The sequence below is a fragment of the Impatiens glandulifera genome, chromosome 6 (assembly GCF_907164915.1).
Source record: "Impatiens glandulifera chromosome 6, dImpGla2.1, whole genome shotgun sequence".
NCBI classification, from domain to species: Eukaryota; Viridiplantae; Streptophyta; class Magnoliopsida; order Ericales; family Balsaminaceae; genus Impatiens; species Impatiens glandulifera.
In genome coordinates, this window is record NC_061867.1 from 42,212,553 (window position 1) to 42,238,536 (window position 25,984).

General features: G+C 30.4%; 4 protein-coding genes across 4 annotated transcripts; all 4 read left to right on the forward strand.

Annotated features, from left to right (window-relative positions):
- Positions 1–4,211: 4,211 nt before the first annotated feature.
- On the forward strand, positions 4,212–7,643 carry LOC124942302 (chaperone protein ClpB1). The gene is made up of 5 exons (XM_047482777.1): positions 4,212–4,359; positions 4,468–5,624; positions 5,712–6,516; positions 6,604–6,883; positions 6,966–7,643. The coding sequence occupies exons 2-5, from the start codon at positions 4,472–4,474 to the stop codon at positions 7,470–7,472; spliced, it is 2,745 nt and encodes a 914-aa protein (XP_047338733.1). The 5' UTR covers positions 4,212–4,359; positions 4,468–4,471; the 3' UTR covers positions 7,473–7,643.
- A 1,426-nt stretch (positions 7,644–9,069) lies between these two features.
- On the forward strand, positions 9,070–12,847 carry LOC124941789 (protein CANDIDATE G-PROTEIN COUPLED RECEPTOR 2-like). Its single transcript, XM_047482142.1, has 6 exons — positions 9,070–9,470; positions 10,163–10,354; positions 11,911–12,067; positions 12,241–12,343; positions 12,418–12,499; positions 12,615–12,847. Exons 1-6 carry the CDS (start codon positions 9,168–9,170, stop codon positions 12,690–12,692), a joined length of 915 nt encoding a protein of 304 aa, XP_047338098.1. The 5' UTR covers positions 9,070–9,167; the 3' UTR covers positions 12,693–12,847.
- Positions 12,848–14,733: 1,886 nt separating this feature from the next.
- Positions 14,734–20,079, forward strand: LOC124942263 (PLASMODESMATA CALLOSE-BINDING PROTEIN 3-like). Its single transcript, XM_047482727.1, has 4 exons — positions 14,734–14,941; positions 15,013–15,255; positions 16,149–16,182; positions 19,665–20,079. Exons 1-4 carry the CDS (start codon positions 14,890–14,892, stop codon positions 19,861–19,863), a joined length of 528 nt encoding a protein of 175 aa, XP_047338683.1. The 5' UTR covers positions 14,734–14,889; the 3' UTR covers positions 19,864–20,079.
- A 795-nt stretch (positions 20,080–20,874) lies between these two features.
- Positions 20,875–21,507, forward strand: LOC124943636 (uncharacterized mitochondrial protein AtMg00810-like). The gene is made up of 2 exons (XM_047484114.1): positions 20,875–21,085; positions 21,242–21,507. The coding sequence occupies exons 1-2, from the start codon at positions 20,875–20,877 to the stop codon at positions 21,505–21,507; spliced, it is 477 nt and encodes a 158-aa protein (XP_047340070.1).
- The last annotated feature ends 4,477 nt before the right edge of the window (positions 21,508–25,984 follow it).

Sequence of the window (25,984 nt, forward strand, 5' to 3'; positions counted from 1 at the left end):
TGTATAAATACTCAATTTTTTTTCATTTCATTTCTCTTTATTCTCTCTCTACTCTTGTTCTCTCTTTGACGGCGGTGGCGACGGCTACGGCGACAAGGGAACACAATACAGATCGATGATAAGAAAACCCTAACCCTAAATCGATTTATGTTCATCATACATATTTATGTTCTTATTTCCATAATCTTCATTTCAAACCCTAACCCCAAATCGATTTATGTTCATTTTTCCATTTTTTTCATTTCAAAACCCTAAATCAATTTATGTTCTTATTTCCATTATCTTCATTTCAAAACCCTAACCCTAACCCTAACCCTAAATCGATTTAACATGTTCTTATTGTTCATATTGGTTTTTCCATTAGCTTGTTCTTATTGTTCATCTGATTCATATTGGTTGTTCATCTTGTTTATATTGGTTGTTCATTTTTTCGATGATTGGTTGTTCATCTTGTTTATATTGGTTGTTCATCTTTTCGATGATGACATTTGCAAATGATACTTTGAATCGGTTCCGTTTCAGGGAAGATTCGTGTGATCTTGCGAAACGGCATGGTGGTCACGCGAAGCGGCACAGTCGTAACACGAAGGCTCATCGCGTTACGCGAAGCAAATGGTCAGCAAGCAAAGCGGCACGGCCGACACGCGAAGGTCCATCGCGTTACGCGAAGTGGCACGGGCGGCACGTGAAGTGGCACGGTCGGCACGTGAAGCGACGCAGTCATCACGCGAAGGCTCATCGCGTCACGCGAAGGCACATCGCGTCACGCGAAGGCACATCGCGTCACGCGAAGGCACATCGCGTCACGCGATGAGCCTTCGCATTATGCGAAGCGGCACAGAGTTGTACTTAAATTTGTGTAAAACATCAAATTCGATTCATATTGTTTTTCAGCTAAATGAAGAATGGTTTTCTTTGTTTTGTTTAATTAAAGAATCTGTTATATTCAGTCCTATTAGTCTTTCTTACCTTATGAGTTAAGTTTCTAACTATGGTTGAGACTTTTGCTAAAAAAATAGAATCAAATGACTTTTTTAAATTGTTAAATAATTTATTTTATCTTGAAAGAAGAAGTCAAAAGTTAAATAAAGATAATTAACGTTGAAATTGATTTTATTTTAAAACATAACTAAAAAAATACAACAAAAATTTCAATATTACAATAATAGTCAGCAACAAAATTGAATCTTCTTTGAAAATTTAACCAAATAAATACAAATTTGTCATGAGTTAATGAAATTATTATTACAAGTTACAAATAAGAAGTTATGTCAAGTGTTACATGAATAGAAAGTCGGGAGTTACATGATCAAGAAGTTATGAGTTGAAGTCTTCTGACCATTTTCAAAAGAACAAAAATGAAATGAATTGAAAAGGAAAACATTCAAACCCCACTATATAAAATCCAAAATGATCCATCTCTGCTTCGAATGTGGTTTGGTTCACAACTACTATAAATTTAAAAACATTACAATTAAGCGCAAATAGAAAGAAAAAAAAAACTTGTCGAACTTACAAACCACTAAGCCTGGTTAATGTGACAAGAATGGTTATGGATGGATAGCATAACAGGAGACACACAATTCTTTCTCTTATGAATAATTTTTTGATTTCTTTCACTTGTTTTACTACATGTGTTTCTCAATAATCGTCATTCCATGCAGAAACCTTCAAATTGTTATCATCATTCCAAAGAAGGGACATTTTTCTTTTTACCTGGTGATGCAATAACAAACATGAAAGAGACCCATTAGATCATTTTTTTATACATTCTTCTATAAATGTTTGCGCCCTCAAGTACAACATGAATCTCTCTCTCTGTTATTATTCCCATTGGGTTTTCCAACAACCAACCATGAATCTCTCTCTGTTCTTATTCCCATTGGGTTTTCCAACAACCAACCATCTTTGTCACAATATTGTGTCTTTTTAATCATATCTATCCATGTGTGTGAGAGATAGAGAAAGAGAATACCGAGAAAGGGACACTAAGAGGGTTAACATGCTGCCTTAACCGAACCTGACCCAGATCCTGTAACAAGCACGTATTTTTGAATGTTAGCAAAAATAACTAACTGGGTTAGACATACACATAGACATGTCCTATTTGAAACACATTTTGTTTCTAGATCAGAATTCAGACCCAAATGATAAATTCTTTAAATTTCATTTTCAAATGTGATCTCAATATCAGTTTTCAAATGGGACCCTATAAAATTTCAATATATAAATTGGGCGAATGTGATTTACCTCGACAACTCTGTTAGGAAGGCTGAGGTCAGCGTACTCTATGGCGATGAGGCCCAGACCTCTAATAACTTGACCTTCTTTAACGGCGGTTGTTGTGTTGCGGAAGGGGGATAACGGCGGCGCGATAAGTGAACTATTTTAGAGGGTCTGAGATTTTGAGAAGGGAAAGAGAAGAAGAGCAAACGAGAAGGAAACACAGAGCACATGGCGGGTTCCTTTCCATTAACAATGTTCTCAATGAGGGAGGCAACACATTTAATCTATTTTTGTTTTAAAATCATGTCTTTGTGATATTTGGAACAATCTTTCTTTCGCGTAACGGGAAGCCTTCCCGTAACGCGAAGGCCTTCGCGTAATGGAAAGGTCAGTCGCGAGAATCAAATGAATCTTCACTGAAATGGAACTGAATTAGAGCATCATCAAGTGCAAACATTATCATCGACAAGATTAACAATAAGATGAACAATAATAAAACCTCATGGTTTAGGGTTTAAAGATGAACATAATGGAAATAATAACATAAATCGATCCAATCACCTAATATTAGAACGAGTTTTCGTCGTCGGTCTGTATAATGTGTTCGTTTAAGGTTAGGGTTATGTCGTCGTGCCGTCGCGAGAAGAGAGAGAAAGAAAATAACGAAATTAAAAATTTGAGTATTTATATAAAAAAAATTCCCTTCGCGTTACGCGATAAGGGTATTTTCATCCCAAAAAAAATAAAGTGACCACCAGAGCAATAAAAATTATGGAGTGACCACGGATGCAAATACATGAATCTTTATGGTCATTTCGTCAAATTTCCCAAATCATAAATGCATTAAAAGACCTTGAGTATCAAAAGAATAATAAAACTATTACATTTTTAGTAATTTAAATTTTAAATAATTTATTTTTCATCTAACAATTTTTTTAATTAAGGGTCCGATGGAGACGTGAGACTGGAGTAGTGGGTGGTTGTGACCCACTACTAGCAGTAAAACCCACCTCCCCCACATCCCAAGTTGGTTATTTTCTTAGACAAATTGTTATTCTTTGGCTATAAATATTCTCTTGAGCTGCACAAGACGTTTATGAAGACTTTGGTAGATAAATATCGTACAGCTAGTGAGAGTCTATTTGGATGCATCCTGTGTTTAAGGTCCTTTATATTGTTTGAGTAGAGCTTTAATACAATTATAAAGTTGGGCGCGCTCGTAATCTTTGTGTTTCTCTTTTCTGCATACTTTATTGATTATTGTGAACTAGGAAAATCCTCGTGCGATTCACACGGATAAAAATATATTGTTACAACGTCCCGCGTTCATCAAATTTAGTGTTGAATTTAAAATATAAAGTGTTATTAGTCTAGTTGTGGTTAAAGAGTTGATCTTATTTTGTTAGGTTACGAGTTCGAAACATATTTATAACATTTTTAATTTTATTTTTAACCATTTTAAGTTTATGAGCGGGTCAATCCACAATTTGATCAAAGTATCAATTTACTCTCACATATATATCTAAATTAAGCATAGTTCTCAACCCGGCAATCCGGACTCTTTTAAAATTAAGCATCATTATATATATATATATTAGCTACTTATTTTTTAGCAAGAAATAAGGCTTTTGAGTTAACTGGTGGTTTTGGTGCGCAATACAAACCGATGGTGAAAAATTAAGTAAAAATCCTATTTATATATTTTTAATATCCATTAACCATTTTTTTTTTCATTCAATGTAATAACTTTGATTTAAAACATTTAATTAGAATTTTAAAATAAAACATAAATAATTATATATATATATTTCATTTATCATTATCATGTCATTTCATTTCAATTAATAATTAAAAAGATATTTAATATATATTTAGGATTGTTCGGTGGAATTCATTTTTCTTTTATTTGATACAAATAGAGTCGTGGAGCTTCTAGGCTTCTCGGTAGAATTCCAGACGTTTCTCTCCATCTTCATAAATGAAGCCCTTCTCTTCTCTCTCTATCCATTTCAGATTATCAAACTTCTTACATCACAATTCAAGCGTTCTTTCTTCACTATCACTACCAACAAGAATCATCAATCCACTGTTACCGGATTAGTAGTTATACAGATCATACTTCATCGTTTCAAGGTTAGTCAATTGATTTATAATCATGTTTATGTTGATTCATCATTATTACGATTCTTAACTCTGTACTGATATTGATATTGTTATTGTTATTGTCTTCTCCATCGATAGAACAATGAATCCAGACAAATTTACTCACAAGACAAACGAGATCCTAGCCGGTGCTCATGATCTAGCAGTAAACGCAGGCCATGTACAATTCACGCCACTTCATATTGCTGTCGCATTGATTTCCGATCACAACGGTGTTTTCCGACAAGCGATTGTTAATGCCGGTGGAAATGAAGATGCGGCGAATTCAGTTGAGAGAGTTTTCAGTAAGGCTATGAAGAAACTCCCATCGCAGAATCCACCGCCTGATGAGATACCGGCAAGCACTACTTTGATTAAAGTGATCAGGAGAGCACAATCATCGCAGAAGACTCATGGCGATACTCATTTAGCTATTGATCAATTGATTCTCGGTCTTTTGGAAGATTCTCAAATTGTTGATCTTCTAAAAGAAACTGGAATTCCTTCGACCAAGGTTAAATCTGAGGTTGAGAAGCTACGTGGAAAAGAAGGAACAAAAGTTGAGAGTGCTTCTGGAGATACTAATTTCCAGGCTCTTAAGACATACGGTCGTGACCTAGTAGAACAGGCGGGAAAACTTGATCCTGTTATTGGTCGTGATGAAGAGATTCGAAGAGTTGTAAGGATTCTGTCAAGAAGAACCAAGAACAATCCAGTTCTTATCGGTGAACCTGGCGTGGGTAAAACTGCAGTGGTTGAAGGATTAGCTCAGAGAATCGTTGGAGGAGATGTCCCAAGCAATCTTGCCGATGTTAGGTTAATCGCACTCGACATGGGCGCTTTGATTGCTGGAGCTAAGTATAGAGGAGAATTCGAAGAAAGATTGAAAAGTGTTTTGAAGGAAGTCGAAGATGCAGATGGGAAAGTCATTCTGTTTATCGATGAAATCCATCTTGTTCTTGGTGCTGGAAAAACTGAAGGTTCAATGGATGCAGCTAATCTGTTAAAGCCAATGTTAGCTAGAGGCCAATTACGTTGCATTGGTGCGACTACCCTTGAAGAGTACAGGAAATATGTTGAAAAAGATGCTGCTTTCGAGAGAAGATTCCAGCAGGTTTATGTTGCTGAACCTAGTGTGCCTGATACAATCAGCATTCTTCGTGGATTGAAAGAGAGATACGAAGGACATCATGGAGTAAGGATCCTTGATCGCGCCCTTGTTGTTGCTGCACAGTTATCAGCTCGATACATCACAGGTATGTCATGTTTGAAGATTGAAAACTGTAATTCTTTAGAAAAAAATTCTGGGTTGTTGATTACTTTACATTTTGAATTGTGATTAGGTCGGCATCTTCCAGACAAGGCAATTGATTTGGTGGATGAAGCTTGTGCGAACGTTAGGGTTCAACTAGACAGTCAACCAGAGGAAATCGATAACCTTCAAAGGAAGAGAATTCAGCTGGAAGTCGAACTTCATGCTCTTGAGAAGGAGAAAGACAAAGCTAGTAAAGCCAGGCTAGTTGAGGTTAAAAAAGAATTGGATGATTTGAGGGACAAACTTCAGCCATTAATGATGAAATACAAGAAGGAGAAAGAAAGAATCGATGAACTTCGCAAACTCAAACAAAAAAGGGAAGAGCTGTTAATAGCCATACAGGAAGCTGAAAGGAGATACGATTTGGCTAGAGCTGCAGATTTGAAATACGGTGCAATTCAAGATGTCGAAGCTGCAATAGCAAGGCTAGAAGGTGGAACCGAAGAGAATCTAATGCTAACCGAAACTGTCGGACAGGACCAAATAGCTGAAGTTGTGGCTCGATGGACTGGCATACCTGTTACAAGGCTAGGCCAGAACGATAAACAGAGGCTAATTGGGCTTTCTGATCGCCTCCATCAACGTGTGGTGGGTCAAAATCAAGCAGTTGAAGCCGTTTCCGAGGCTGTTTTAAGATCTAGAGCCGGTTTAGGAAGAGCTCAACAGCCTACAGGCTCTTTCCTTTTCTTGGGTCCAACTGGTGTTGGGAAAACCGAACTAGCTAAAGCCTTGGCTGAACAACTGTTTGACGATGATAAACTCCTTGTCAGGATCGACATGTCTGAGTATATGGAGCAGCATTCTGTTTCTCGTTTGATTGGCGCCCCACCAGGGTAAGTAATATGGGCAACATTTTTATATACAAAAGTTTTCGATCTTTTGGACATTGAATGAATGGATTTGTTAATGACTTAATTCAGGTACGTTGGACACGAGGAAGGTGGACAACTTACAGAGGCAGTGAGAAGGCGACCGTATAGTGTAGTATTGTTCGATGAAGTCGAGAAGGCGCATACCGCAGTTTTCAACACTCTTCTTCAAGTTTTGGATGATGGAAGATTAACTGATGGGCAAGGAAGAACAGTTGATTTTACTAATACAGTTGTTATAATGACTTCAAATCTTGGAGCTGAATATCTTCTTCAAGGACTTGTTGGCAAGTGTACTCTAGAGAAGGCCCGTGAAATGGTCATGGCACAGGTAAGTAAAAACCTCCTCGCTTCGTTTTTTCGAAATTGCTGGCTTTAGATAATATTTATCAGTTTGATGATGAAATTTGTAGGTGAGGAAACACTTCAAGCCAGAATTGCTGAACCGTCTAGACGAGATTGTAATATTTGATCCACTTTCACACTCGGAACTAAGAAAAGTGGCTAGACTTCAATTGAAGGATGTTGCAGCTCGTTTAGCCGAGAGAGGAATTGCATTAGGTGCGACGGAGGCTGCATTGGATATAATACTTGAAGAGAGTTATGATCCGGTTTATGGTGCGCGACCTATTAGAAGATGGCTGGAGAAACGAGTGGTGACCGAGCTTTCGAAGATGTTGGTTCGAGAGGAAATTGACGAGAACTCGACTGTTTATATCGATGCTGGAGATGGAAAGACATTGTCTTTTAGGGTGGAGAAAAATGGGGGACTTGTGAATGCTTCGACTGGTGAGAAATCGGATATTTTGATTCAACTTCCGAATGGGGTTCCGAAGAATGATGCTACACAAGCTGTGAAGAGGATGAAAATTGAGGAGATTGAGGATGATGAGGATGATGAAGATGCAATGATGACTTAAATTGTTAATGATGTTTTGTTTTTGTTGTTTTTGTTGGGTCTTTGAAGTGTAAGTGTAGATGTTAGTAACATTTACACAATAATGTTTTTTTGGTTTCATTTGTGTAATATCTTAGTTTGGATTCTGTTTGTTTTTTTGGGAAAATGGCAATGTATCAAAAGCTTACTTAAACTTTGATCTCCTTTGATTGTTTTATTTTTCTAGAAAACATATAACTCAAAATAGTAATACAAAATTAAATATTTTTGTATATTCATTATTTTCAAAAAAGTATAAAATTAATTAAAATTATTAATAAATAAATAACACTATAAAAATAATTATATTTACAAAATTTATGAAAAAAATTAGTTATATTATTTTAATAAATAATAATTAAAAATGACCCACCTTTTAGTAAAAATTTAAAATTTTGATTAAAATTAATTCAAAATTTTAAGAGTATTGTTAAGAAAACAAAGTTATAATAAGTCAATGGTAGATATTAATTTTTGAGCTAACTTGTTGTACCACATTATGTTTTATTTTCTGAAACCTCTTTTCAAAAACAACATTAAAAATTATATTTTATTTATTTATAATGTAATTTTTTTTTAAGTATAGTTCAGAAAATGAAACATAATCTGATAGATCAGATCTGACTTGGCATTTCTTTTAGACAAAGATTTAATTTTTCTTTCAAAATATAAATGTGAAGTAAAACTATGTTTTAATTGAAATTGAGATATTGATACAATTTCTTTCTTTTTTCTGAATCAAACTTATATCTAATATTGAACTTATTGGATATCTATGCAAATAAATATAAAGAAGGAAATTGACAATAATTTAACTTTTAAAAATCAAATATTTAATTAATATTTGTGTTGATAGAAGAAAGACCATTAATTATTTGAGTTTATCTTTTTTATCACTCACTAATGTTTTAATTTAAATAAAAATGTAATGAAATGACCTTAAAAAGTTCCTTAAAATTCGCTGGTGACCAGCGCATAAATTTAATTGCGCAGATGACCACTTCAAAATATTTTGACCCATCGCGAGTAAAATCGTCTTGCGAAGAAAAAACCTGTGAAAAGTCTATAACGATTGTGCCCTTCGCCTGACGATTCTGCCTCTTCGCGTGACGATCGTGCTTTTCGCGTTACGCGACGGGGTAATTTCACAGACTTTCTCTTCACGTGACAATCCTCCTTTTGCGTTACGCGATAAGATAATTTCGTCAAAATAAAAATTAAATAATCACTGGTGCAATTTAATTTATACATTGATCACCAACGTATTTAAAGTCTTTCTTAGGGTTATTTCATCAAATTTCTCAATTTAAAAAAATGATGACATACATTAATTGTAATCAATCTTGATAAAAAAATGTTTGAATTAATCCCTATAAGCAAACTGAGATTTAAAAAGTTGTAATTGAATAATAATGGAAAGTTCTATCTAATAATTATTACTTTTTTTTTTCTAAAATAAACATTTTTGTCAAAATTATTATTACAATTAATTACAAATTTCAAACATTAGTTAAACAAAAGGTAAAATTAATTAATATAAAATAAACACTTCAATAATTCATGAACCTTTCTTCCCCAAAACTCAACTCCCAGTTCAAATCTTGTATACTCTCTTTACATTGCGTGATCAAATTAGGTTTACTGTGATGCTTTTCGATCCATCATTATCCTTCCTAACATGAGAATCAAACATGAATCTTCCTTCATGATTGGGGTTTCCGTCTCTCCATACCCTAGCATTCCCCCAGGAATTTCCGATGATTCCACCAGCGATGATAGGAATTGGTCAACTCCTGGATGCCATGGAATCTGGCGTAGTGCTTTGCTGGTTGGTTGTTCGGTGTTCTTCCTGCTTTATTTAACGTTTCACGTTAGGAAGAATCTGAAGAAGCTTAGAAATGGACGATCATATATAATGATTGCTTATTATGCCCTTCTCTGGTTCGCTGCTTTGCTTAATCTTGCTTGGTGCACTCTTCAGGTAACTCTCTGTAATGAAACTGGTTTCTTTTAATTGTAAACATAAATTGAATCATTGAATTTAGGGAGTTTAGTGAGTAAGAGTACTGAATGGATCAGTTTCTATGACTTAAATATTAGGGTTTCTGTTGTTTATTCACTAAAGTAAGTAAATTGAACAAATTGCGAAAACTAGTTGCTGGGTCATTGAACAAGCCTAATTTGAGAGGCAGTGAAGGTAAAACAGTTGGATTTTTCTATTGTTCAAAAGACTAAAAATTGATAACTTCTTGAGGATATTCAATAGTGATTTCTCAATGTAAATCTTTATTTGCGGAGATCGTAGGGGCTTTCGAAGTGAATCAAGTAGACAAGGTTAACCAACAACTGGAAATTTTGAATCTGCGTTCAGTCGTCTCATAGATTTACTTGAATAGTTCAATCCGTTTAGATTGTCTAACATGATAATCTTATGTGTTTATACAAGCTTGTGCCTTTTTAACCTATAAGAAAGCATTAAAATGGAATCAATAATTTCTCCCTTATTAATATAATGCATGATTTAATCTTTAGAATTATGTTTAAAAAATGTGCTTTTCTGATTTAATTGGCCTTATCTTGTTAGTTTGTCAACTTTGTTATTTGTTCTAGCTTGATCACCACTAGTATAGTTATTGAGCTGAACTTGATAATAGAATTATTTTCTTGAAATAGACATGGGAGTGTACTCCAGGGAAGGTTGTTGCTTGGAACGCGTTGACATTGTTCTCATCAGCTGCTATGCTTTGTTTGGAGATTAGCTTGATTGGCTTCTTGCTTCAGGAGAATTATGCCACTGGATTAGAAGCACTTGCACGGATTTTTTTTCTTTCTGGTCTCATTGTCGGAGTGGATGTGCTTCTCAAGGTATCGCTTCTTTAGTTTGTGAGATAGGTCCCCATTATTTGATGTTCAATAAGGAAGTGTTAATATTTTAGTGCTTATTTGAATTAAGTTTATTTAATATTTATTATTTAAAATGACTTCATTATTTAGATCCAGTTCAAATTAAGCTTACAAAGTTAAACTAATAAATGTGACTTAATTCGGTAAGTAATGAATTACTTAACTCGGTAATATAAGATGGTACAAAAGACAACTTTAACCTTAGAAATTAATCATTATGTCATTGTAAAGGTAAAATAGTCTTGTAAGTCCTTTCCTAACCTTAGTTTTAAGTGTAAGGAGTGCTTCGAGTTTCATATTTTATCAAACTAACTTAAATATCAAGTACTTATAATTCAGATATTTTTATTCAGTTTATCAGCATTTATTTTCAGGACACTAACTAATTTGTCACTTAAAATTTAGTATTCAATATTCAACACTTAATTTTCAGTTTTCTTTCTAGATACGTATATTCCTTTGTGGAACCCTTTAGATGAAGTTTAGATTTTCAATTGTGTAAGCTATTTTAATATGTTAATTGCAAATTGTTATGGGAGTTTAGATGGTTCTCAGGTTTGTGTCTAGATCTCCATATTTCATATGAATACAATGATCTAGACAGTAGAGACGAGAGTGACCTAAAAAGAACGAGGTGACAAATTTCAACATAGCTGATTGGATCACGAAAACTCTACGTATCACTTTTTATTATGTGTTAGTCTCAGTTGCTTGGATCATTATGTGCTTTTCATTTAATATTCTTCCTATCATGCCTTGGATTTTTTCTGCATCTGAGTTCTTAAACTCACAACTGTGAGTTATTAATGCTAATGCAGCTCTGACTTCATATGCTAATCATGCTGCATTAAAGTAAACAGTATAGGAGAACATGTGCAGATATTTGCATATTAATTGAATATGTGAGGTGAAGACAGTAAACTATTGTAATAACCTGACAGATTTTGTGCATATTACTTTCTAACAATAATTTTAGAACGGGCTGTTTTGGTATGAAAGAACGATAATGGGCTGTTTCGGTATGCATTTTTTTCACCTTGATCTAGAAAATTCTACGTTCATTATAACAACTAAGCAATAGCTAAGCACAATAGTAACTAAATTAAAATTTCATTTTCAGTTGTCTAATCTCATCCGGCACATTTTTTATACCATACTTCAATGGATCCAGAACAAGCCACACATGTATTTACAAATGGGAAAATTGTAACGGATGCATACAGACTTTTACAAGAAACCGTTTTTTTGGTACTATTCTGATTAGTGTTGCCTTTGTTTGTAGGTTTACTGTCTGCTATCCGAATAGGATGTTAAGATGCTCTGCAACTTATCTAAGTCTTAATGAAGTAATGAATTATACTACTAATCGATTTTTTGGAAATGTTTGATGAAAAAGTTGATTAATTGGGTTAAATGACTAAAATATTTTTTTTTATTTAGTAGTTTGGTTGTAATTTGAATGATTTGATTGATAATGTCAAGCAAGGCCATGCTCATGGATTTTTCTTTGTTTCCAGGCAATTTATGTATTTGGTTTTGGCATCCCACTGTTCTTTGACAGTAATGAACCTAAGACAAAATGGACTCTCTGGTTAATCCACACCTTTTTGCTTACAGTGGTATATAGCTACATACTTTTTGTGCATTACTCAAAATGGACCGACAGGTTACCTCGTAAGTTCAATCTTCATGCAACAAGTCAATATTTTATACATTAATCGGACATCCATTTGGAAACACATGTATACAAAAGTTCTTAGTTAGAAACAAAAATGTATACAAGTGGGGCTCTAGTTTTGTTTTTTGTTTTTCTGTATTTCATCTAATTTCATATCTGCTATTTCCAGCTCGACCTGCATTTTACAAATATGTTGTTGTAATGCTTGTAATCAATGGCATGGCTCTATTTTCATCAGGGCTTGCAACAATTGGGGCTAGTTTTGGAATTTGGTAAGTAGTAGCCCTTTCCATCATTTGAAACATTGTAGTAAATTAGTAATCCCTATTTTCCAATTTCTCTGTAGGTTGTACAATCTCGATATCATCTGCTATCGATGTCTCTATCTTCCCTTTCTGTATATTACTTTCTTAGCTGACTTCTTCCAGGTGCTTTTACCATTTCTAATTCTTTAAAATATAAGTCCATTTTTTTCTGCATTCAACTGAGATTTTCCAAATTTTCATAGCCAATTGTATCGATATTATGTTATGATGATTTCAGGAGGACGACTTACTTTTGGACAACGCATATTACTCGGAGATGCGAGATGCTGGTTTCTTTGTTGACTGGGATTATTAGCAAAGGTAGGATTAATTATCTGTAACTGTCTGTGTAAATGTCAAAATAATGCTTGTATGAAAAAGTTTACAATTAACTTTACTATTGAAGAAGATTATGATGCATTAAATATATAACATCTGTTTACAAAAAGAGTGAAAACAAATTTACTTTGATGGTTTCATTCCAATAAGAACGATCTGATTTAAATGGTGCATGCGGCCTCTACTTTTCATCTAACCTCTTACGACAACAGAGATATTTTGTAAGTGAAGAGTTGAGGTTGTCGGAGTCGCAAGATGAAGGTTGGATGCATGTGTAGGCAGATGACTTTTCTTTTTTAATCTAAATACAAAGTAATTTTAATAAATAAAAAATGCAGGTGGAGTTAACACATTTGAATTTTTGATAGTTCGAGTCTTACAATTTAAAGTTAAGCATAATTTAATGAAATCGTTCAAATTATTTGGTGAAATCGTCCCAAGAGTAACAACTAAGTCTATTCTAATTATTATCTTCTTTTAAAATATTAAATACTAAAACCATTTTAATTATTCCTTCAAATGATTAATGCAATTTAAATAAAATTGCACAATTACAAAAAACAAAAGTAATACAATTAGTGGGCTTAATATCATATTTTAATCATTTTATACTAACCGATAATTATTTTCATAATAATTCAAGATCAAACAAAACCGTTAAGTTACTTTATTAAATTGTAAAAATCACTCATTTCTCCTTAGTAATTTATCTTTTTGATTGAAGGTAAAAGAATATGAATTTTAAAAACATATAGTGCAATAGGTGGGAAGGCCTTTATTTTCAGTTTTGTGATGTCAAGCCCATTCAAATGGGGTGAAATGATGTCAAGCCCACAATATGCATATTTTATCAAGTTAAGTTTTTTTTTTTTGTTTTTTTTTATTTTATGGAACTCTATATATTTTTTTAGAAATTCCTAAGTTTAGAACTCTGTACTCTAGATATTTCTAAGTATAAATGATAGAATTTTCTAGAATTTTCTAAAAATTCCTAATTATAAGAATGATAGAACTCTCTAGAATTTTCTAAGAGTTTTTAGGTTTAGTTAGATATAGAATTCTTAAAAAAAAAACCTAGGTTATAAGAAGGATTTAGAAATATATCCATCCACCTGTATATAAATAATTATTAGCCATAAACCTAGCATCTCATACCCTTTACCTTAGACATGTAATACACAAACAATAGACCAGATATTCTTGAAATTCTTTATCTCTCAAAATGTTCATTCTTCTTACACATTTTAAGAGTCTGGTTAGTTAGTATTGAGACAATCTAGTCTAATTAGTGTCGCATGAAACGAGGAATTATTCGGTGACCTAGTTTCTGCACATACATGAACACTGTCTAAATCTTTAAAGAAATAAGGAAAAATATATTGTGGGAAGGCCTTGTTTGGATGATGGTTATTCCATTTATTTAAAAAATAAAAATGAAATTACAACGAAACGAAAGCAAGACACAATTGTCCTATGATTTTTGTGCATTAGAGAGTTTTTTTTTTTAAATTTATTATTTTTAGTATAATTTATTAATCTTTCCTTATCAGAGCTCAAATAAAAATAATTTGATAAAAGAGAGAGAATAATATGATATTTTTGAATTTTATTATTTAAATAACATATAATTTTTTTTTGTCAAACTGAGTAAGAAGAAATAAAATGCAAGATCTGAATGCTAAAAAATATTTTAATTAAAAATATTATAAAATTTAATAAAATAAATAAAAGTTCAACAAAAATAAGTATTTTTTATAGACCTAAATAATCTACTTTTATCCAAATAAAATTATTTTTTAAAAATGACTAAAACTTGAATATTTTTTTAAATAAAAACCATTTGATAATAAATGAAATTATAAATACAATGAAAAGACAGCATTTTGAATTTCTTCAAAGGTCACCATCATAATGCATGGCCCTTAAAACACTTTATCTTTTATTTATTATTTTTCATGAATTAACAATTAATATTTTATATACAATAGTGCATTTTTATTTTTATTGTTGCCTAGATATCTCAACCCCATTTCCAAATAATTTTACCTCTACCCTTTTTTTCTCTCTCATCATCATATCATCCTTCTGTTCTTCCTCCTAAGCTGTCCAAGTCTGCCCACCCACCCACCATTGTCATTCAACCAATCTCCTCTTCATCTCTTTCAATAACATTCATGGCATCTTTCTTTCTTCTTGTTCTTCTTTTAGCCATGGCTGCTCCTTCAAGTAAGTAACTCAAATAACATTTTCTCTCTCAAGAATCAAGATTAGATAATATTGTTCCTTTTTCATAACAGGTGCTGGAACATGGTGTATATGCAAAGAAGGTATGGGAGATTCATCTTTGCAAAAGACATTGGATTATGCTTGTGGAGCTGGAGCAGATTGCACCCCTATTCACTCATCAGGGGCTTGTTATAACCCTAATACAGTAAAGGGTCATTGTAATTATGCAGTTAATAACTTTTTTCAAAGGAAAGCTCAAGCTACTGGTACTTGTGATTTTGCTGGAACTGCCACCATTGTTACTTCTGATCCCAGTAATTTTTCTCTCTCTCTCTCTATGCATTTCATCAAAACCTTTTTCACTGCATGAAAGATCTAGAGCTTGTTTGATCTTCTGTTGGTTATTTGGAAAGATTTAATCTTGTTTTTGAGGGTTTTTTTTAATCATTCTCAAAACAAACCACAGTTGTAAGATTCATTTTAGTTACTGTTTCAGCTTATTTAAATAAACCTATGAATTTGTTTCTTATAAAATATATTTTTTAAATAAAAGATATTTTAATATTTTTATTAATAAATTTGAATGATATGATTTATGAAACAATGAATTAGGCTTATTAGGTAACTGTTTATTATAATAAACCTAGATTAAATGAATAATGTTAAAAAAAAATTTAAAAATTTTAGTATTTTGATTAATGATATATTTAATTATAATTGAATTTAAAAAATAAATTAAGTGAACATGTTATAAGTTGATACTTGATTATGATTGGATTTAATGAAAAATAAAAAAAATTGATGGGTACAGTTCTGATTTTGAGAATTGAGTTTATTTGGGATATTTTTTATATATTGATAAAAAAATATTTTTTTATAAAAAATAGAAGCTATGATATAATTTTTGAGAATGTGATGAAAAAATGTATGATTAAATCTAAATCTTAAATCAAATAAGTGTAAAAACAAATATAATTTTTTTTTTGAAAGATTAACCTAAAATATTATTTTATATTTAATATTTAAATTTATATAAAACTTGAGCATTAAGAAATTATTTATTAAAAATTCAAATAATACAATATCACAAATTCTAAATAATTATTTCATTAAAATAAAATTTTAAATTTATAATCCATATTTTTCTAAAAATAAACAAGAAAAGTTTTATGTTGGTCTAATTTTGTGGCTACTTTATGATATACAGGCACACAAGGATGCACTTACCCTTCAAGTGTTAGGTATGTTAGCTTCTTTTTCTACTTCCTTACATTAATGTTCCATCTCATTAATTATATTTAATAAAAATAATAATCAAAATCCACTTCATATTAGATTTAAATTAACTGAACAAAACTCTCATAACTTTCTATCTTGGATATTTATTTATTTATTTGCCTAAATTTTATAAGCATGTTGTTAACCAAAAAAACTTAATTCATTATTTTCAAATATACTACTTTGAAGTAGCATATTAATAATTCATTTTTATGGTAATAAATCCAAATTTTAATATTTAAAATTATATAAATATAAATAAAACCCATTAATAAAAATAACTTGAATTGTTTGAAGAACTGAATACTGGTTAGTAAAACCCATTATTAATTTATTTGATTATCATTGAATTGACTTAGATATCATCATTAGACAGTTATTAGAACATATTATAATTAGATAATATTAGAAATATTGAACATTATATTTTTATACCTAGTATATTTGACTTATTATTATATTGAGATTGTGACTGCACTGCCAAAAGTTATTTGAATAAACAGGTGCATATTTTTGGACAATTTTGTTCCCTTTGGGTTATTAAAAATTAAGTAATTTAGTTACAAATATATTAATAAAAGTAATTACAAATTTATTATTTTGATTAATAATTAGATAATAGTATATTGACTAATATTATCTTTAAATTACTCTAAATGTGGTTGAGAGAATTGATCTATCTAGAAAATCAGGAATATTATAATTTTAACAATAAATTTTTTAAATGAGGCTTCAAGTTGATCTCAATAATTATGATAACATAGACTTAGGGCTCTCTATATATATACTATTTATAGTGTTTATTTAAATTTTTGAACTTTAGGTTAATTTGTTATTGAGTTGTTTGCTATCTGGGGAGATGCAATCTTGATGATACATAATTTTAACCAAAAAAAAAAAATCCTTAGTTAAAAGCTAAAGTATTTCCCCTTTATAGGAAGAAGGAAAATCAACTTTTGATCTAGTCACCATGATCACTAATATTCCTTTAATTATAAACAAATGTTTGTCTTGATTCATTTGGAAACATCTAGATTCAAGATATTCTCATTTGTTTGTCTTGATTCTGTGTGTTTGTTTGTATAGATTTTTTTTTCTTTCTAATATGTGATCTGTTTATATAGACTGTTTATTTATCTTAAAATCTATGGTTATAGAAAAATAAACTTTGAAATTTTATCAGAATTTCAAATATGTTTATTACTTATCTACTTTAAGACTAATGTGAAGAATAATGTTTTTGTCTCATCAAACAAAAGGGATTTGATAGGTAAACTAAGAATAAATAAAAAAGATGAATTTTATTTTTTGGGTGTGACTATGATGATCTCATAGTCATTAAATTTCAAACATTAAAATTAACCTAAATAAATGAAGCAATTAAAAAAAGTTACTCTAGAGTCTGACCTATTCTATTTTTGTTACTCAATTTAGGGTAAAAAGGGGAAACACTTATGTTGGTTTAAGCATTTTGATCAACTTTTTTGACTATGTGCTGGCTTTAGTTAGTGTGGCTCATTTGAATTTCAAATAAAAGAAAAGGAGACAAACCCTTTTGTTGATTCCCATTTCCAAGAAAAAATAATACACATTAATATTTTCCCACTAATCTTGTTCATAATTATGTTATTTGAACCATATTTATGATTATTTAAATAACTTGTTCATTAAATTAATTATTTTGATAAACAAAAGTTAAAATGTTTAAATATATAATTAAAGTTTATTTTATAAAATATATTTAATTAAATTTTTGAATAAAATATTTATTTATAATGTGATTGTGAGTTTTTTAATTTCATTTGATATAAATTCAATCAAATAATGATTTTTAAGAACTATTAGATGTGAATAACTAAAATTTTGTTAGATGATACACATTGGTTAAACTAAACATTTTATAAATTTATGATAAAAAATTAAGATCACACATCTATTCAATTTTAAAATTTGCCTGTAACAAAAACTAAGATAACACTTGTATTAATTTTTGAGATTTGTTGGTAAGACAAAAAAATGAAGTTTAAATTGACATAAACTAAGATAACAGGTGATTTTATCATTAAAATTTGTATTCCATTTGCATTTTCTTTTGGATAATAGTTATAGGATTAAATTAGGGATAATAGATTTAATCAAGATGGTGAAGAGGAATTATAAAATAAAATCTCATCTTAACTTGTATTTATAGTGAAAGTATATTAACTAGTATGCAATTTCACAAATTTGTTATAATTAAATTTTGTGGCAAAGATGTAAATATTAAACTTCCCAAAGTAGTAGAGTAATAATAATTGAAACCAGGCCCCATTTTCTATAATGAACAACAACACTTAGGACCATTTTACAAATAACATTCAGATCTTGTTTGAAAATATTTTTTGTATTTTAATATAAAATAAATTATTTATAATTTATATAAATTTATTAAAATATTCTTATATTTTTTTTATTTGTTTATTTAATTAAGTAAAAATGTAAAATTGTTATTGTGGGTAAAAAAATTGTATTGATGAAAAAGACCCCTGTACGTCCACATTGATGTGAACAAAATACCATAGCTGGCAGAATTTACTCCTCTGTCCTCTGTCAAATTTCAGCCGTTGGATCACATTCATTCGAGATATGTGACACATGTTCTGAATTGTGTGGGTCCCTCAAATCATGATCAAATGTTTCCTTATTTATGTTAATTTTATATATTTAAAATTCTTTTATTTGGATTTTTTATATATTAATTTCTTACAAATAGTAATTAATTATTTAACCTAAAATAATAATAATTTTTTAAATTTCAAATTCCCCTGATTTAATATAAATTTTAATAATATATTACCTAAAAGTGTTAATATAAATAAACCATTGTTTGATTATGGATTTTTTTTTATTTCCTTCAAAATTATTTATAAAAGAAAATCCATAATTTTGATTATTCAGAAACTGTGTAAATAATTTTTTACCCTTCCTTTATTTTAGTTTTTAATGTTAAAGTAGTAAATAAGTGTATTTGTATGGTCCAACTAGCTCATAGTCTGGGACAGACCTATATTTGAGCATCCCAAAAAAAAATTCAATTATTATTCTTTTTCATTTCTTTTATAAATAATTAAAATTATATTTATTTATATTTAAGTTATAGGATAACTTGAGCTATGTGAGAAGTTGTAATTTTTTAAAAATAGACTGGGCATCCCAAAAACAGGCCACACTAATATGTTTTGTTGAATAATTCTAAATATCTCATCAAAACATTTATTTTTCTTGACAAAATTTTATGATTTTCATCACTTTACTTAATTATTGTTATATATATTTCTCATTTCACCACTTTAATTCTCGATCTAACATGAGATTCTCTATCTTATTAAGTTTCATATATTTATTTGTGTCGATTAGTTTCTAACAAACCCTACATTGCATGTGTGAAACATATAATGGGAAACAGCGCGGCTAATACAGTAATGCCAACGAGCACAAATGGCAAGAGCCCTTACACAAATGGAGTTATGGGGCCTGGAATTGGCACAAACTCTGACTTTAATAACGATATTAGTGGAGGAACAATGCTACAATCGACTTCTAAACAGATGCTGGTTTCTTCTTTCTTGATCGGTTGGGGGATGATAATGTTATTGTGGGGTTGAAATGATTTAGATTTCTTCTTTCTTTATCGTTTCGGGGTGGTAATGTTTTTGTGGGGTTGAAATGATTTAGACGCATATATCTAGTGTTATTGTAATGTAATGTTTACAAGTAAGAGTTGACTTAACTATCTACTTTAATCTTTGTCTCTTTACCTATGTGAATTTGTAGCATTATTTTATCAGTATTATTATTGAAGGAACCACTTCATTTTATCATGTTTATTATCTCTTAATTATTCTTTTATATGGTATTATTGTGTCTCACACTACTATTCGCTCGATCAAAGCTTGAGTTGAGCTTAACTAAACTTTTTCGAGCTTAATATTTTTATTTATTTAATATTTAAAAAAATATTTTTTTTTTTCTTTTCTCTATCTTTTTTCAAAACTTATATAGAAAGTCCACATTCTATATTTTTATATTATTGTCATAAAACAAAAATCTTAATTTCTAATGTATCAATTCTATGTGATTCTTTCATCTCCTTTTCTTCTTCTTCTGTCTTTATCATTTTTTACCGTTTCTTTCACTCATTCATAATAGGTTGATTCATTTTCATTTTTTTATGTTATCTTTTATTTATAATATTTCTCTCATTCATTCACAAAAGGCTTATAGGTAAATTAAAATTTATTTTCCCTTATACTATAGCTATTATAGCTATTGCTTCTATTTTTAGATAATTTTGATTTTTTTTGTATTATGAGAAACTTATACTTATATAAATCGTTCATTGATGAATATAGAAAAACACTATTATTTGTATTCATCAACTAGTCAAGAACAAGTTTATCTATAGAGAACTTGATCACCCAATATATATGGAACAACTGTCTGGATTCAAGAAGAATGATGGTCACTAGTTGATTTGTAGACTTAAGAAGGCACTATATGGATTAAATCAAGCCCCGCGTTCTTGGTATGGAAAGATTATAGAATATCTTCAATTTTGTGGTTACAAAGCTTCATAATCCAACTTAAGTCTATTTATAAAGAAGCATCAAAGGTAGATGGTGGTGGTACTTCTATATGTGGATGACATAATCTTGACGGGCAATAACTATGATGAGGTTGCTTGGTTACAAGATGAACTTTTACTCCACTTTGAGATAAAGAAGCTTTGTGAACTTGGAACTTTTCATGGTCTACAAATCGAAATTTTTGAGAAATGTTTATTTGTATCGCAAATCAACTATGCAAAGAAGTTGATAGATAAATTTGGTATGAGAGATGGAAAAAAGAGTTATACTCCTCTCGACGTAAATCCCAGACTGAGTCGAGATTAAGGAACATGTCTACTAAATCCTAGTCCGTATCGTGCTCTTGCGGAAAGTCTGATTTATCTGACTATAACAAGGTTTGACGTTGCTTATGTAGTTGGAGTGGTGAGTCGATACACGCAGGAGCCAAGAAAACCACACCTCGAGGATGCGAAGAAAATTCTGAAGTATATTAATACCTCACTAGATATTGGTCTACTCTACGAAAAAGATGCAAAATTTGTCTTGCAAGGATTTGCGGATTCTGACTTTGCTGGAGATCGAGACGATCGTAGCTTCACATATGAGTTTTTTTTCTTTGTGGAAACACTAGCATATCTTGGAGTAGCAGGAAACAAGGATCGATATCATTGTCTACAATAGAAGCGAAATACAAAGCATCAACTCACGTAGCACAAGAGTGCATATGGCTTCGTAGACTCTGAAAGGATTTTCATGTCAAGTTTGATAAGCTGATTCCTATCCATGTTGATAATTTGAGTGCTATTAAATTGACTTCAAATCCTGTGTTTCATGCGAGGACAAAACACATTGATTTGGAGCATCACTTTATACGTTAAAAAGTATTAGAGGGAATCATTGAGATGGTTGCAGTAAGGAGTGAAGATAATGTTATTGATATCTTCACAAAATCACTTCCTAAAGGTCCTTTTGAAGATCTACTATTTAAGTTGGGACTAGTTAATTGGACATTACTTTAAGGGGTAGTGTTATAAATTAAAGTAATAATAATAATAATTAATGTGTCTTTTTGGTATTCAAGAGTCTCTTGAATTGTCCAAATCAATGGTCTTATCTCTAATAAATGACTCTTAATATTTTTTAGTTTAATGTCTAAGTTTTGTTTTACTTTATATAAGATTGTAATCGTGTTCTTATTTTCAACAAGTTCAATATACATAATTTCATTACAAGTTTGTTCATTCTCTAATGTTTTTATTCACTTTCTTATAAGCTTCTTCACGAATCGATAATCGAAGTCCTGATTGTGACTTCGTTATACTATTTAGTAGACAAATTATCCAACAAATAATAGAGTAACAAAACTATGACAAAAATGGTAATATAAATGGGTGTCCTTGGAAACTTTATGTCATGCTTCTAAATGTGTCCGTTTTTGATATGTCGAATTAGGTCAAACTTTATACATTAATGTTACTCCAATTTAAAATGTTTTAATGAAAATCAAACACATCACATTTGTTTTTTTAAATACGATTCTTGTCACTTGAATTACTATAATTTCTTACATATATTTGATGAGCTCGTTCCAACGGATATTATCTTAAAACCAAAATATTCATCCATGTTTATCCTCCACTTTGAATATGAATATCTTCTCGACTACTACCTCAATTAGGGTTCTAGCTCACATCAAAATTTGACGCCCATCTTTTTCCAACCGACATCTAAGCAAAGCTAGTAACTAACCCCCTTCAGCCAGCTTAACCCCGGTACCAACCCCAAAACATATTTCAACATCATTCTTTTTCCACCATTATTACCTTTAGCGAATTCCATATCTTCTTACATATGGATTCCAAAACACGCCTTTCATACAAACAAGATATTTTTATTAACATTCTAAACATCGAACCATTTGAGGGACGGAACAAGAAACTACAGTTAGGGGCTTAAACTTAGTGTAATAAAAAAGAAATAGGAGAATTTGAACTTCTTTTAAAATATTTCAAAAGGAACAATACTATTAGTTAGAATTGAACCTAAATGTACATACAATTTATCTTACTATCTACTAAAAAAAACTAATGTATGACTATTAATGTTTTTTTAAAACTTCATATATATATATATATATATATATATATATATATATATATATATATATATATAATTTTGATATAGGTAATATTTTTTTTTGAGCTGGGTTTAAACTCAATACAACCATTACATCTCAATACAATTCAAGCCCTGCCTATAGACACCAACCGAGCACCAAATGTTCACGCATCTTTCATACAAAAGACAAAAACTGATGGAGGTTCGACAAAGAAAAAAAATTATTGTACTTGAGTGCACATCCATGGAATTTGAAGCAGCATCAACTACCATAAGAAAATATTTTTAGAATTGTATTTATGTATAAGTCAGTTAGCACTATTAAATAGTTGTTTATGAAACATGCGAATCTATAAAAAAAAAAAAGAAAAAAAAGAAGAAGCCTTGTGTGGCTAAACTATATGGTTTGTCATATATATGGTTAGAATAAGGAGAATTATAGATATACATTGTTATATATTTAGATATACATGTAAGGAAATTAATCTAATATAATAATAATGTTAAAAAAATTATAATATTATAGAGATATTATTATGTATTATAACATTCCTCCCCAAACTCAAGATGAAAATTACTTGAACAACGACTTAAACTTGAAGACAGAGACAATGAAATATTGATGTTATTTATTCAAACTTCATAAACTCGTGAGCTTCATTCAATTACTGGATGACAATGTGTTGACTGATAAACCAACGAAGAATGTAGAATCTTATGGACATTGAATGTTGGGGTGAAATAATAACTGAAATTACTCTGATGTTACTCATGAGTGTTGAGAATGTAGAATCTTATGGACGTTGAATGTTGGGGTGAAACAACGACGGGATGATAGTATGTTGCCTAAAAAGAAAATCAGTGAAGAATATATAATCTCATGGACATAGAATGTTAGGGTGAAACAACATCTAAAAAGAAAATACATCATAACGAAAGGATGATAGTGTGTTGACTAAATAGTTAGTAAATGTTTAAAGTTCCTCAAATTGAATAAGTATGCAAGGTCTATATTTCAAGTTCAATTTGGAGATGGGAGGAAGACAAAATTCTGGTATGAAGGAACACCCATCCTTAAAAAGTATGAAACTGAAAATGTTAGAATTAGAAGACAATACCTTGATGTAACTATTAATAGGGTGAAAGATGGTGAATGTAATGACCTTTTGAGGCTTATTCCAAAAGGGATGAAGATACTTAATGAAATCAATTGAATCACATTTAATGATCAAATCGATTTGCATGTGTGGAAGGTGGTTGTTAATAGCATGTTCATTACTAGGCTAGCATGACAACTTATACGCACCAGAGGACAGTTGGTGGAGTGAGATCATTGTATTTGGTCTCCTAAAATTATACCCCGACATCAAATTGTCTTTTGGTTGGCGTTTAGACAAAGACTCATGACAATGGATAGGATCAGTAAGTTTATGACCATTTCATGTACAAGATGTGTACTCTGTTCGAACAGTGAGGAAATAATAGCTCATATCCTCGGGGAATATATATATATACTAAGGTACCTTTGAAGAAATTTTTTAATAACTTTAGTTTTGTACCTTTCCGAGGATTGGAATCTTATTAAGGAGTGTGCTAAGGAAGACTAAAGGAGAAACGTTCAAAGCTAATGTTTTCAAATGTTTCTATGGAGAAATAGTGTATCAAATCTGGACTGAAAGAAACTCTAGAATATTTTCAAGGGTTAGAAGGAATGAAGAACAGATCTGGAATGATGTTGTCTTTGATAGCCTAGCCCTAATTCACACATGGCAAAGCATCCCTATAACTTTGGCTCATTGAGAACTATGTCAACAATGAAAAATCACTCGAGGAAGTCATAAAAACTCAAACGTATAGGGCCAGATAAAGTGAAATTGCTTATTGATTATGTTTTATGCTGTTGTAATGTTGTTTTAGATTTTAGTTTGCTAGTTTTTTTTGGTTATTCATGTTTGTTGCTGTATTGTTTGATTCAAATTAGGACAAAAAGTCTGTTTTGTCCTAATAAAAAACTATTGTATTCACTTTCTCCCATTGGATTTTATTAATTAAATGATTATAAGTCATTTTCTAAAAAAGAAAAATTAGTGATGAAACACATATGATTGGATTAAGACCAATAAAATTATGACAATTTACTATTGAAATAAAACACCAACTGAAAACAAAACTCAGAGTATATGATAGCCAAAAAAAATAAGAACATCAACATAAATATTTTAAAGAAAAAATTATGAAAAAAATATAATGATAGGTTTAAAAATATTTTTTTAGAGAAAAATTATATTGAATAATTTATTATTTAGTTATATAAATTATGTCTATTATTATATATAGATTACGTTATACTTATAAAAAAAAATTAATATAATATCATAATATAATAATAATATTATTACATAGATATTATTATATATTATAATATATATATATATAATATATATTTTGATTTTGACATGATCATACAACTAATTCAACTTTATGTGTTATTCAGACATTTGGTTTCTTAATTAGACACTATTTTATTTGTTAGGATGAACATATTTTGAGTTGACCTTAATCCCAACCCTAACCCAAAATATTAATTAGGGTAAGTTAATTTATAAATAATATATATATATATATGATGGTTAAGATTTGTTTGTTTTACATTTTGAAAATTAATGAACAAAATTGGATGGTGATCATAATAGTCTTGTTGGGCTAATTATTGTTGGGTACCAACATTGTGGCTCAATCTCTAGTAACCCGCTTATTGGACTTGACCTAATATAATATAAATAGATACTACTCTCTTGGTGGGAGAAAGATGTCCAATTCATTTGTGGTGTTTAGATGATAGAGAGAGGGTTGCCTCCTTTGTGTGAGATAGTGGTGCAACAGAATCGATAAACAAGAGGACTGAGCCAAACTCCAATCGCATTCACATCCAACAATTATTATCTTAAAAGTTTGTTAGTCATAATAATGCTTGATATGTTTATAAATTCATGTTGCTTTTGTTAGATATCTTGTCTTAAAAATAACAGAAATATCTATA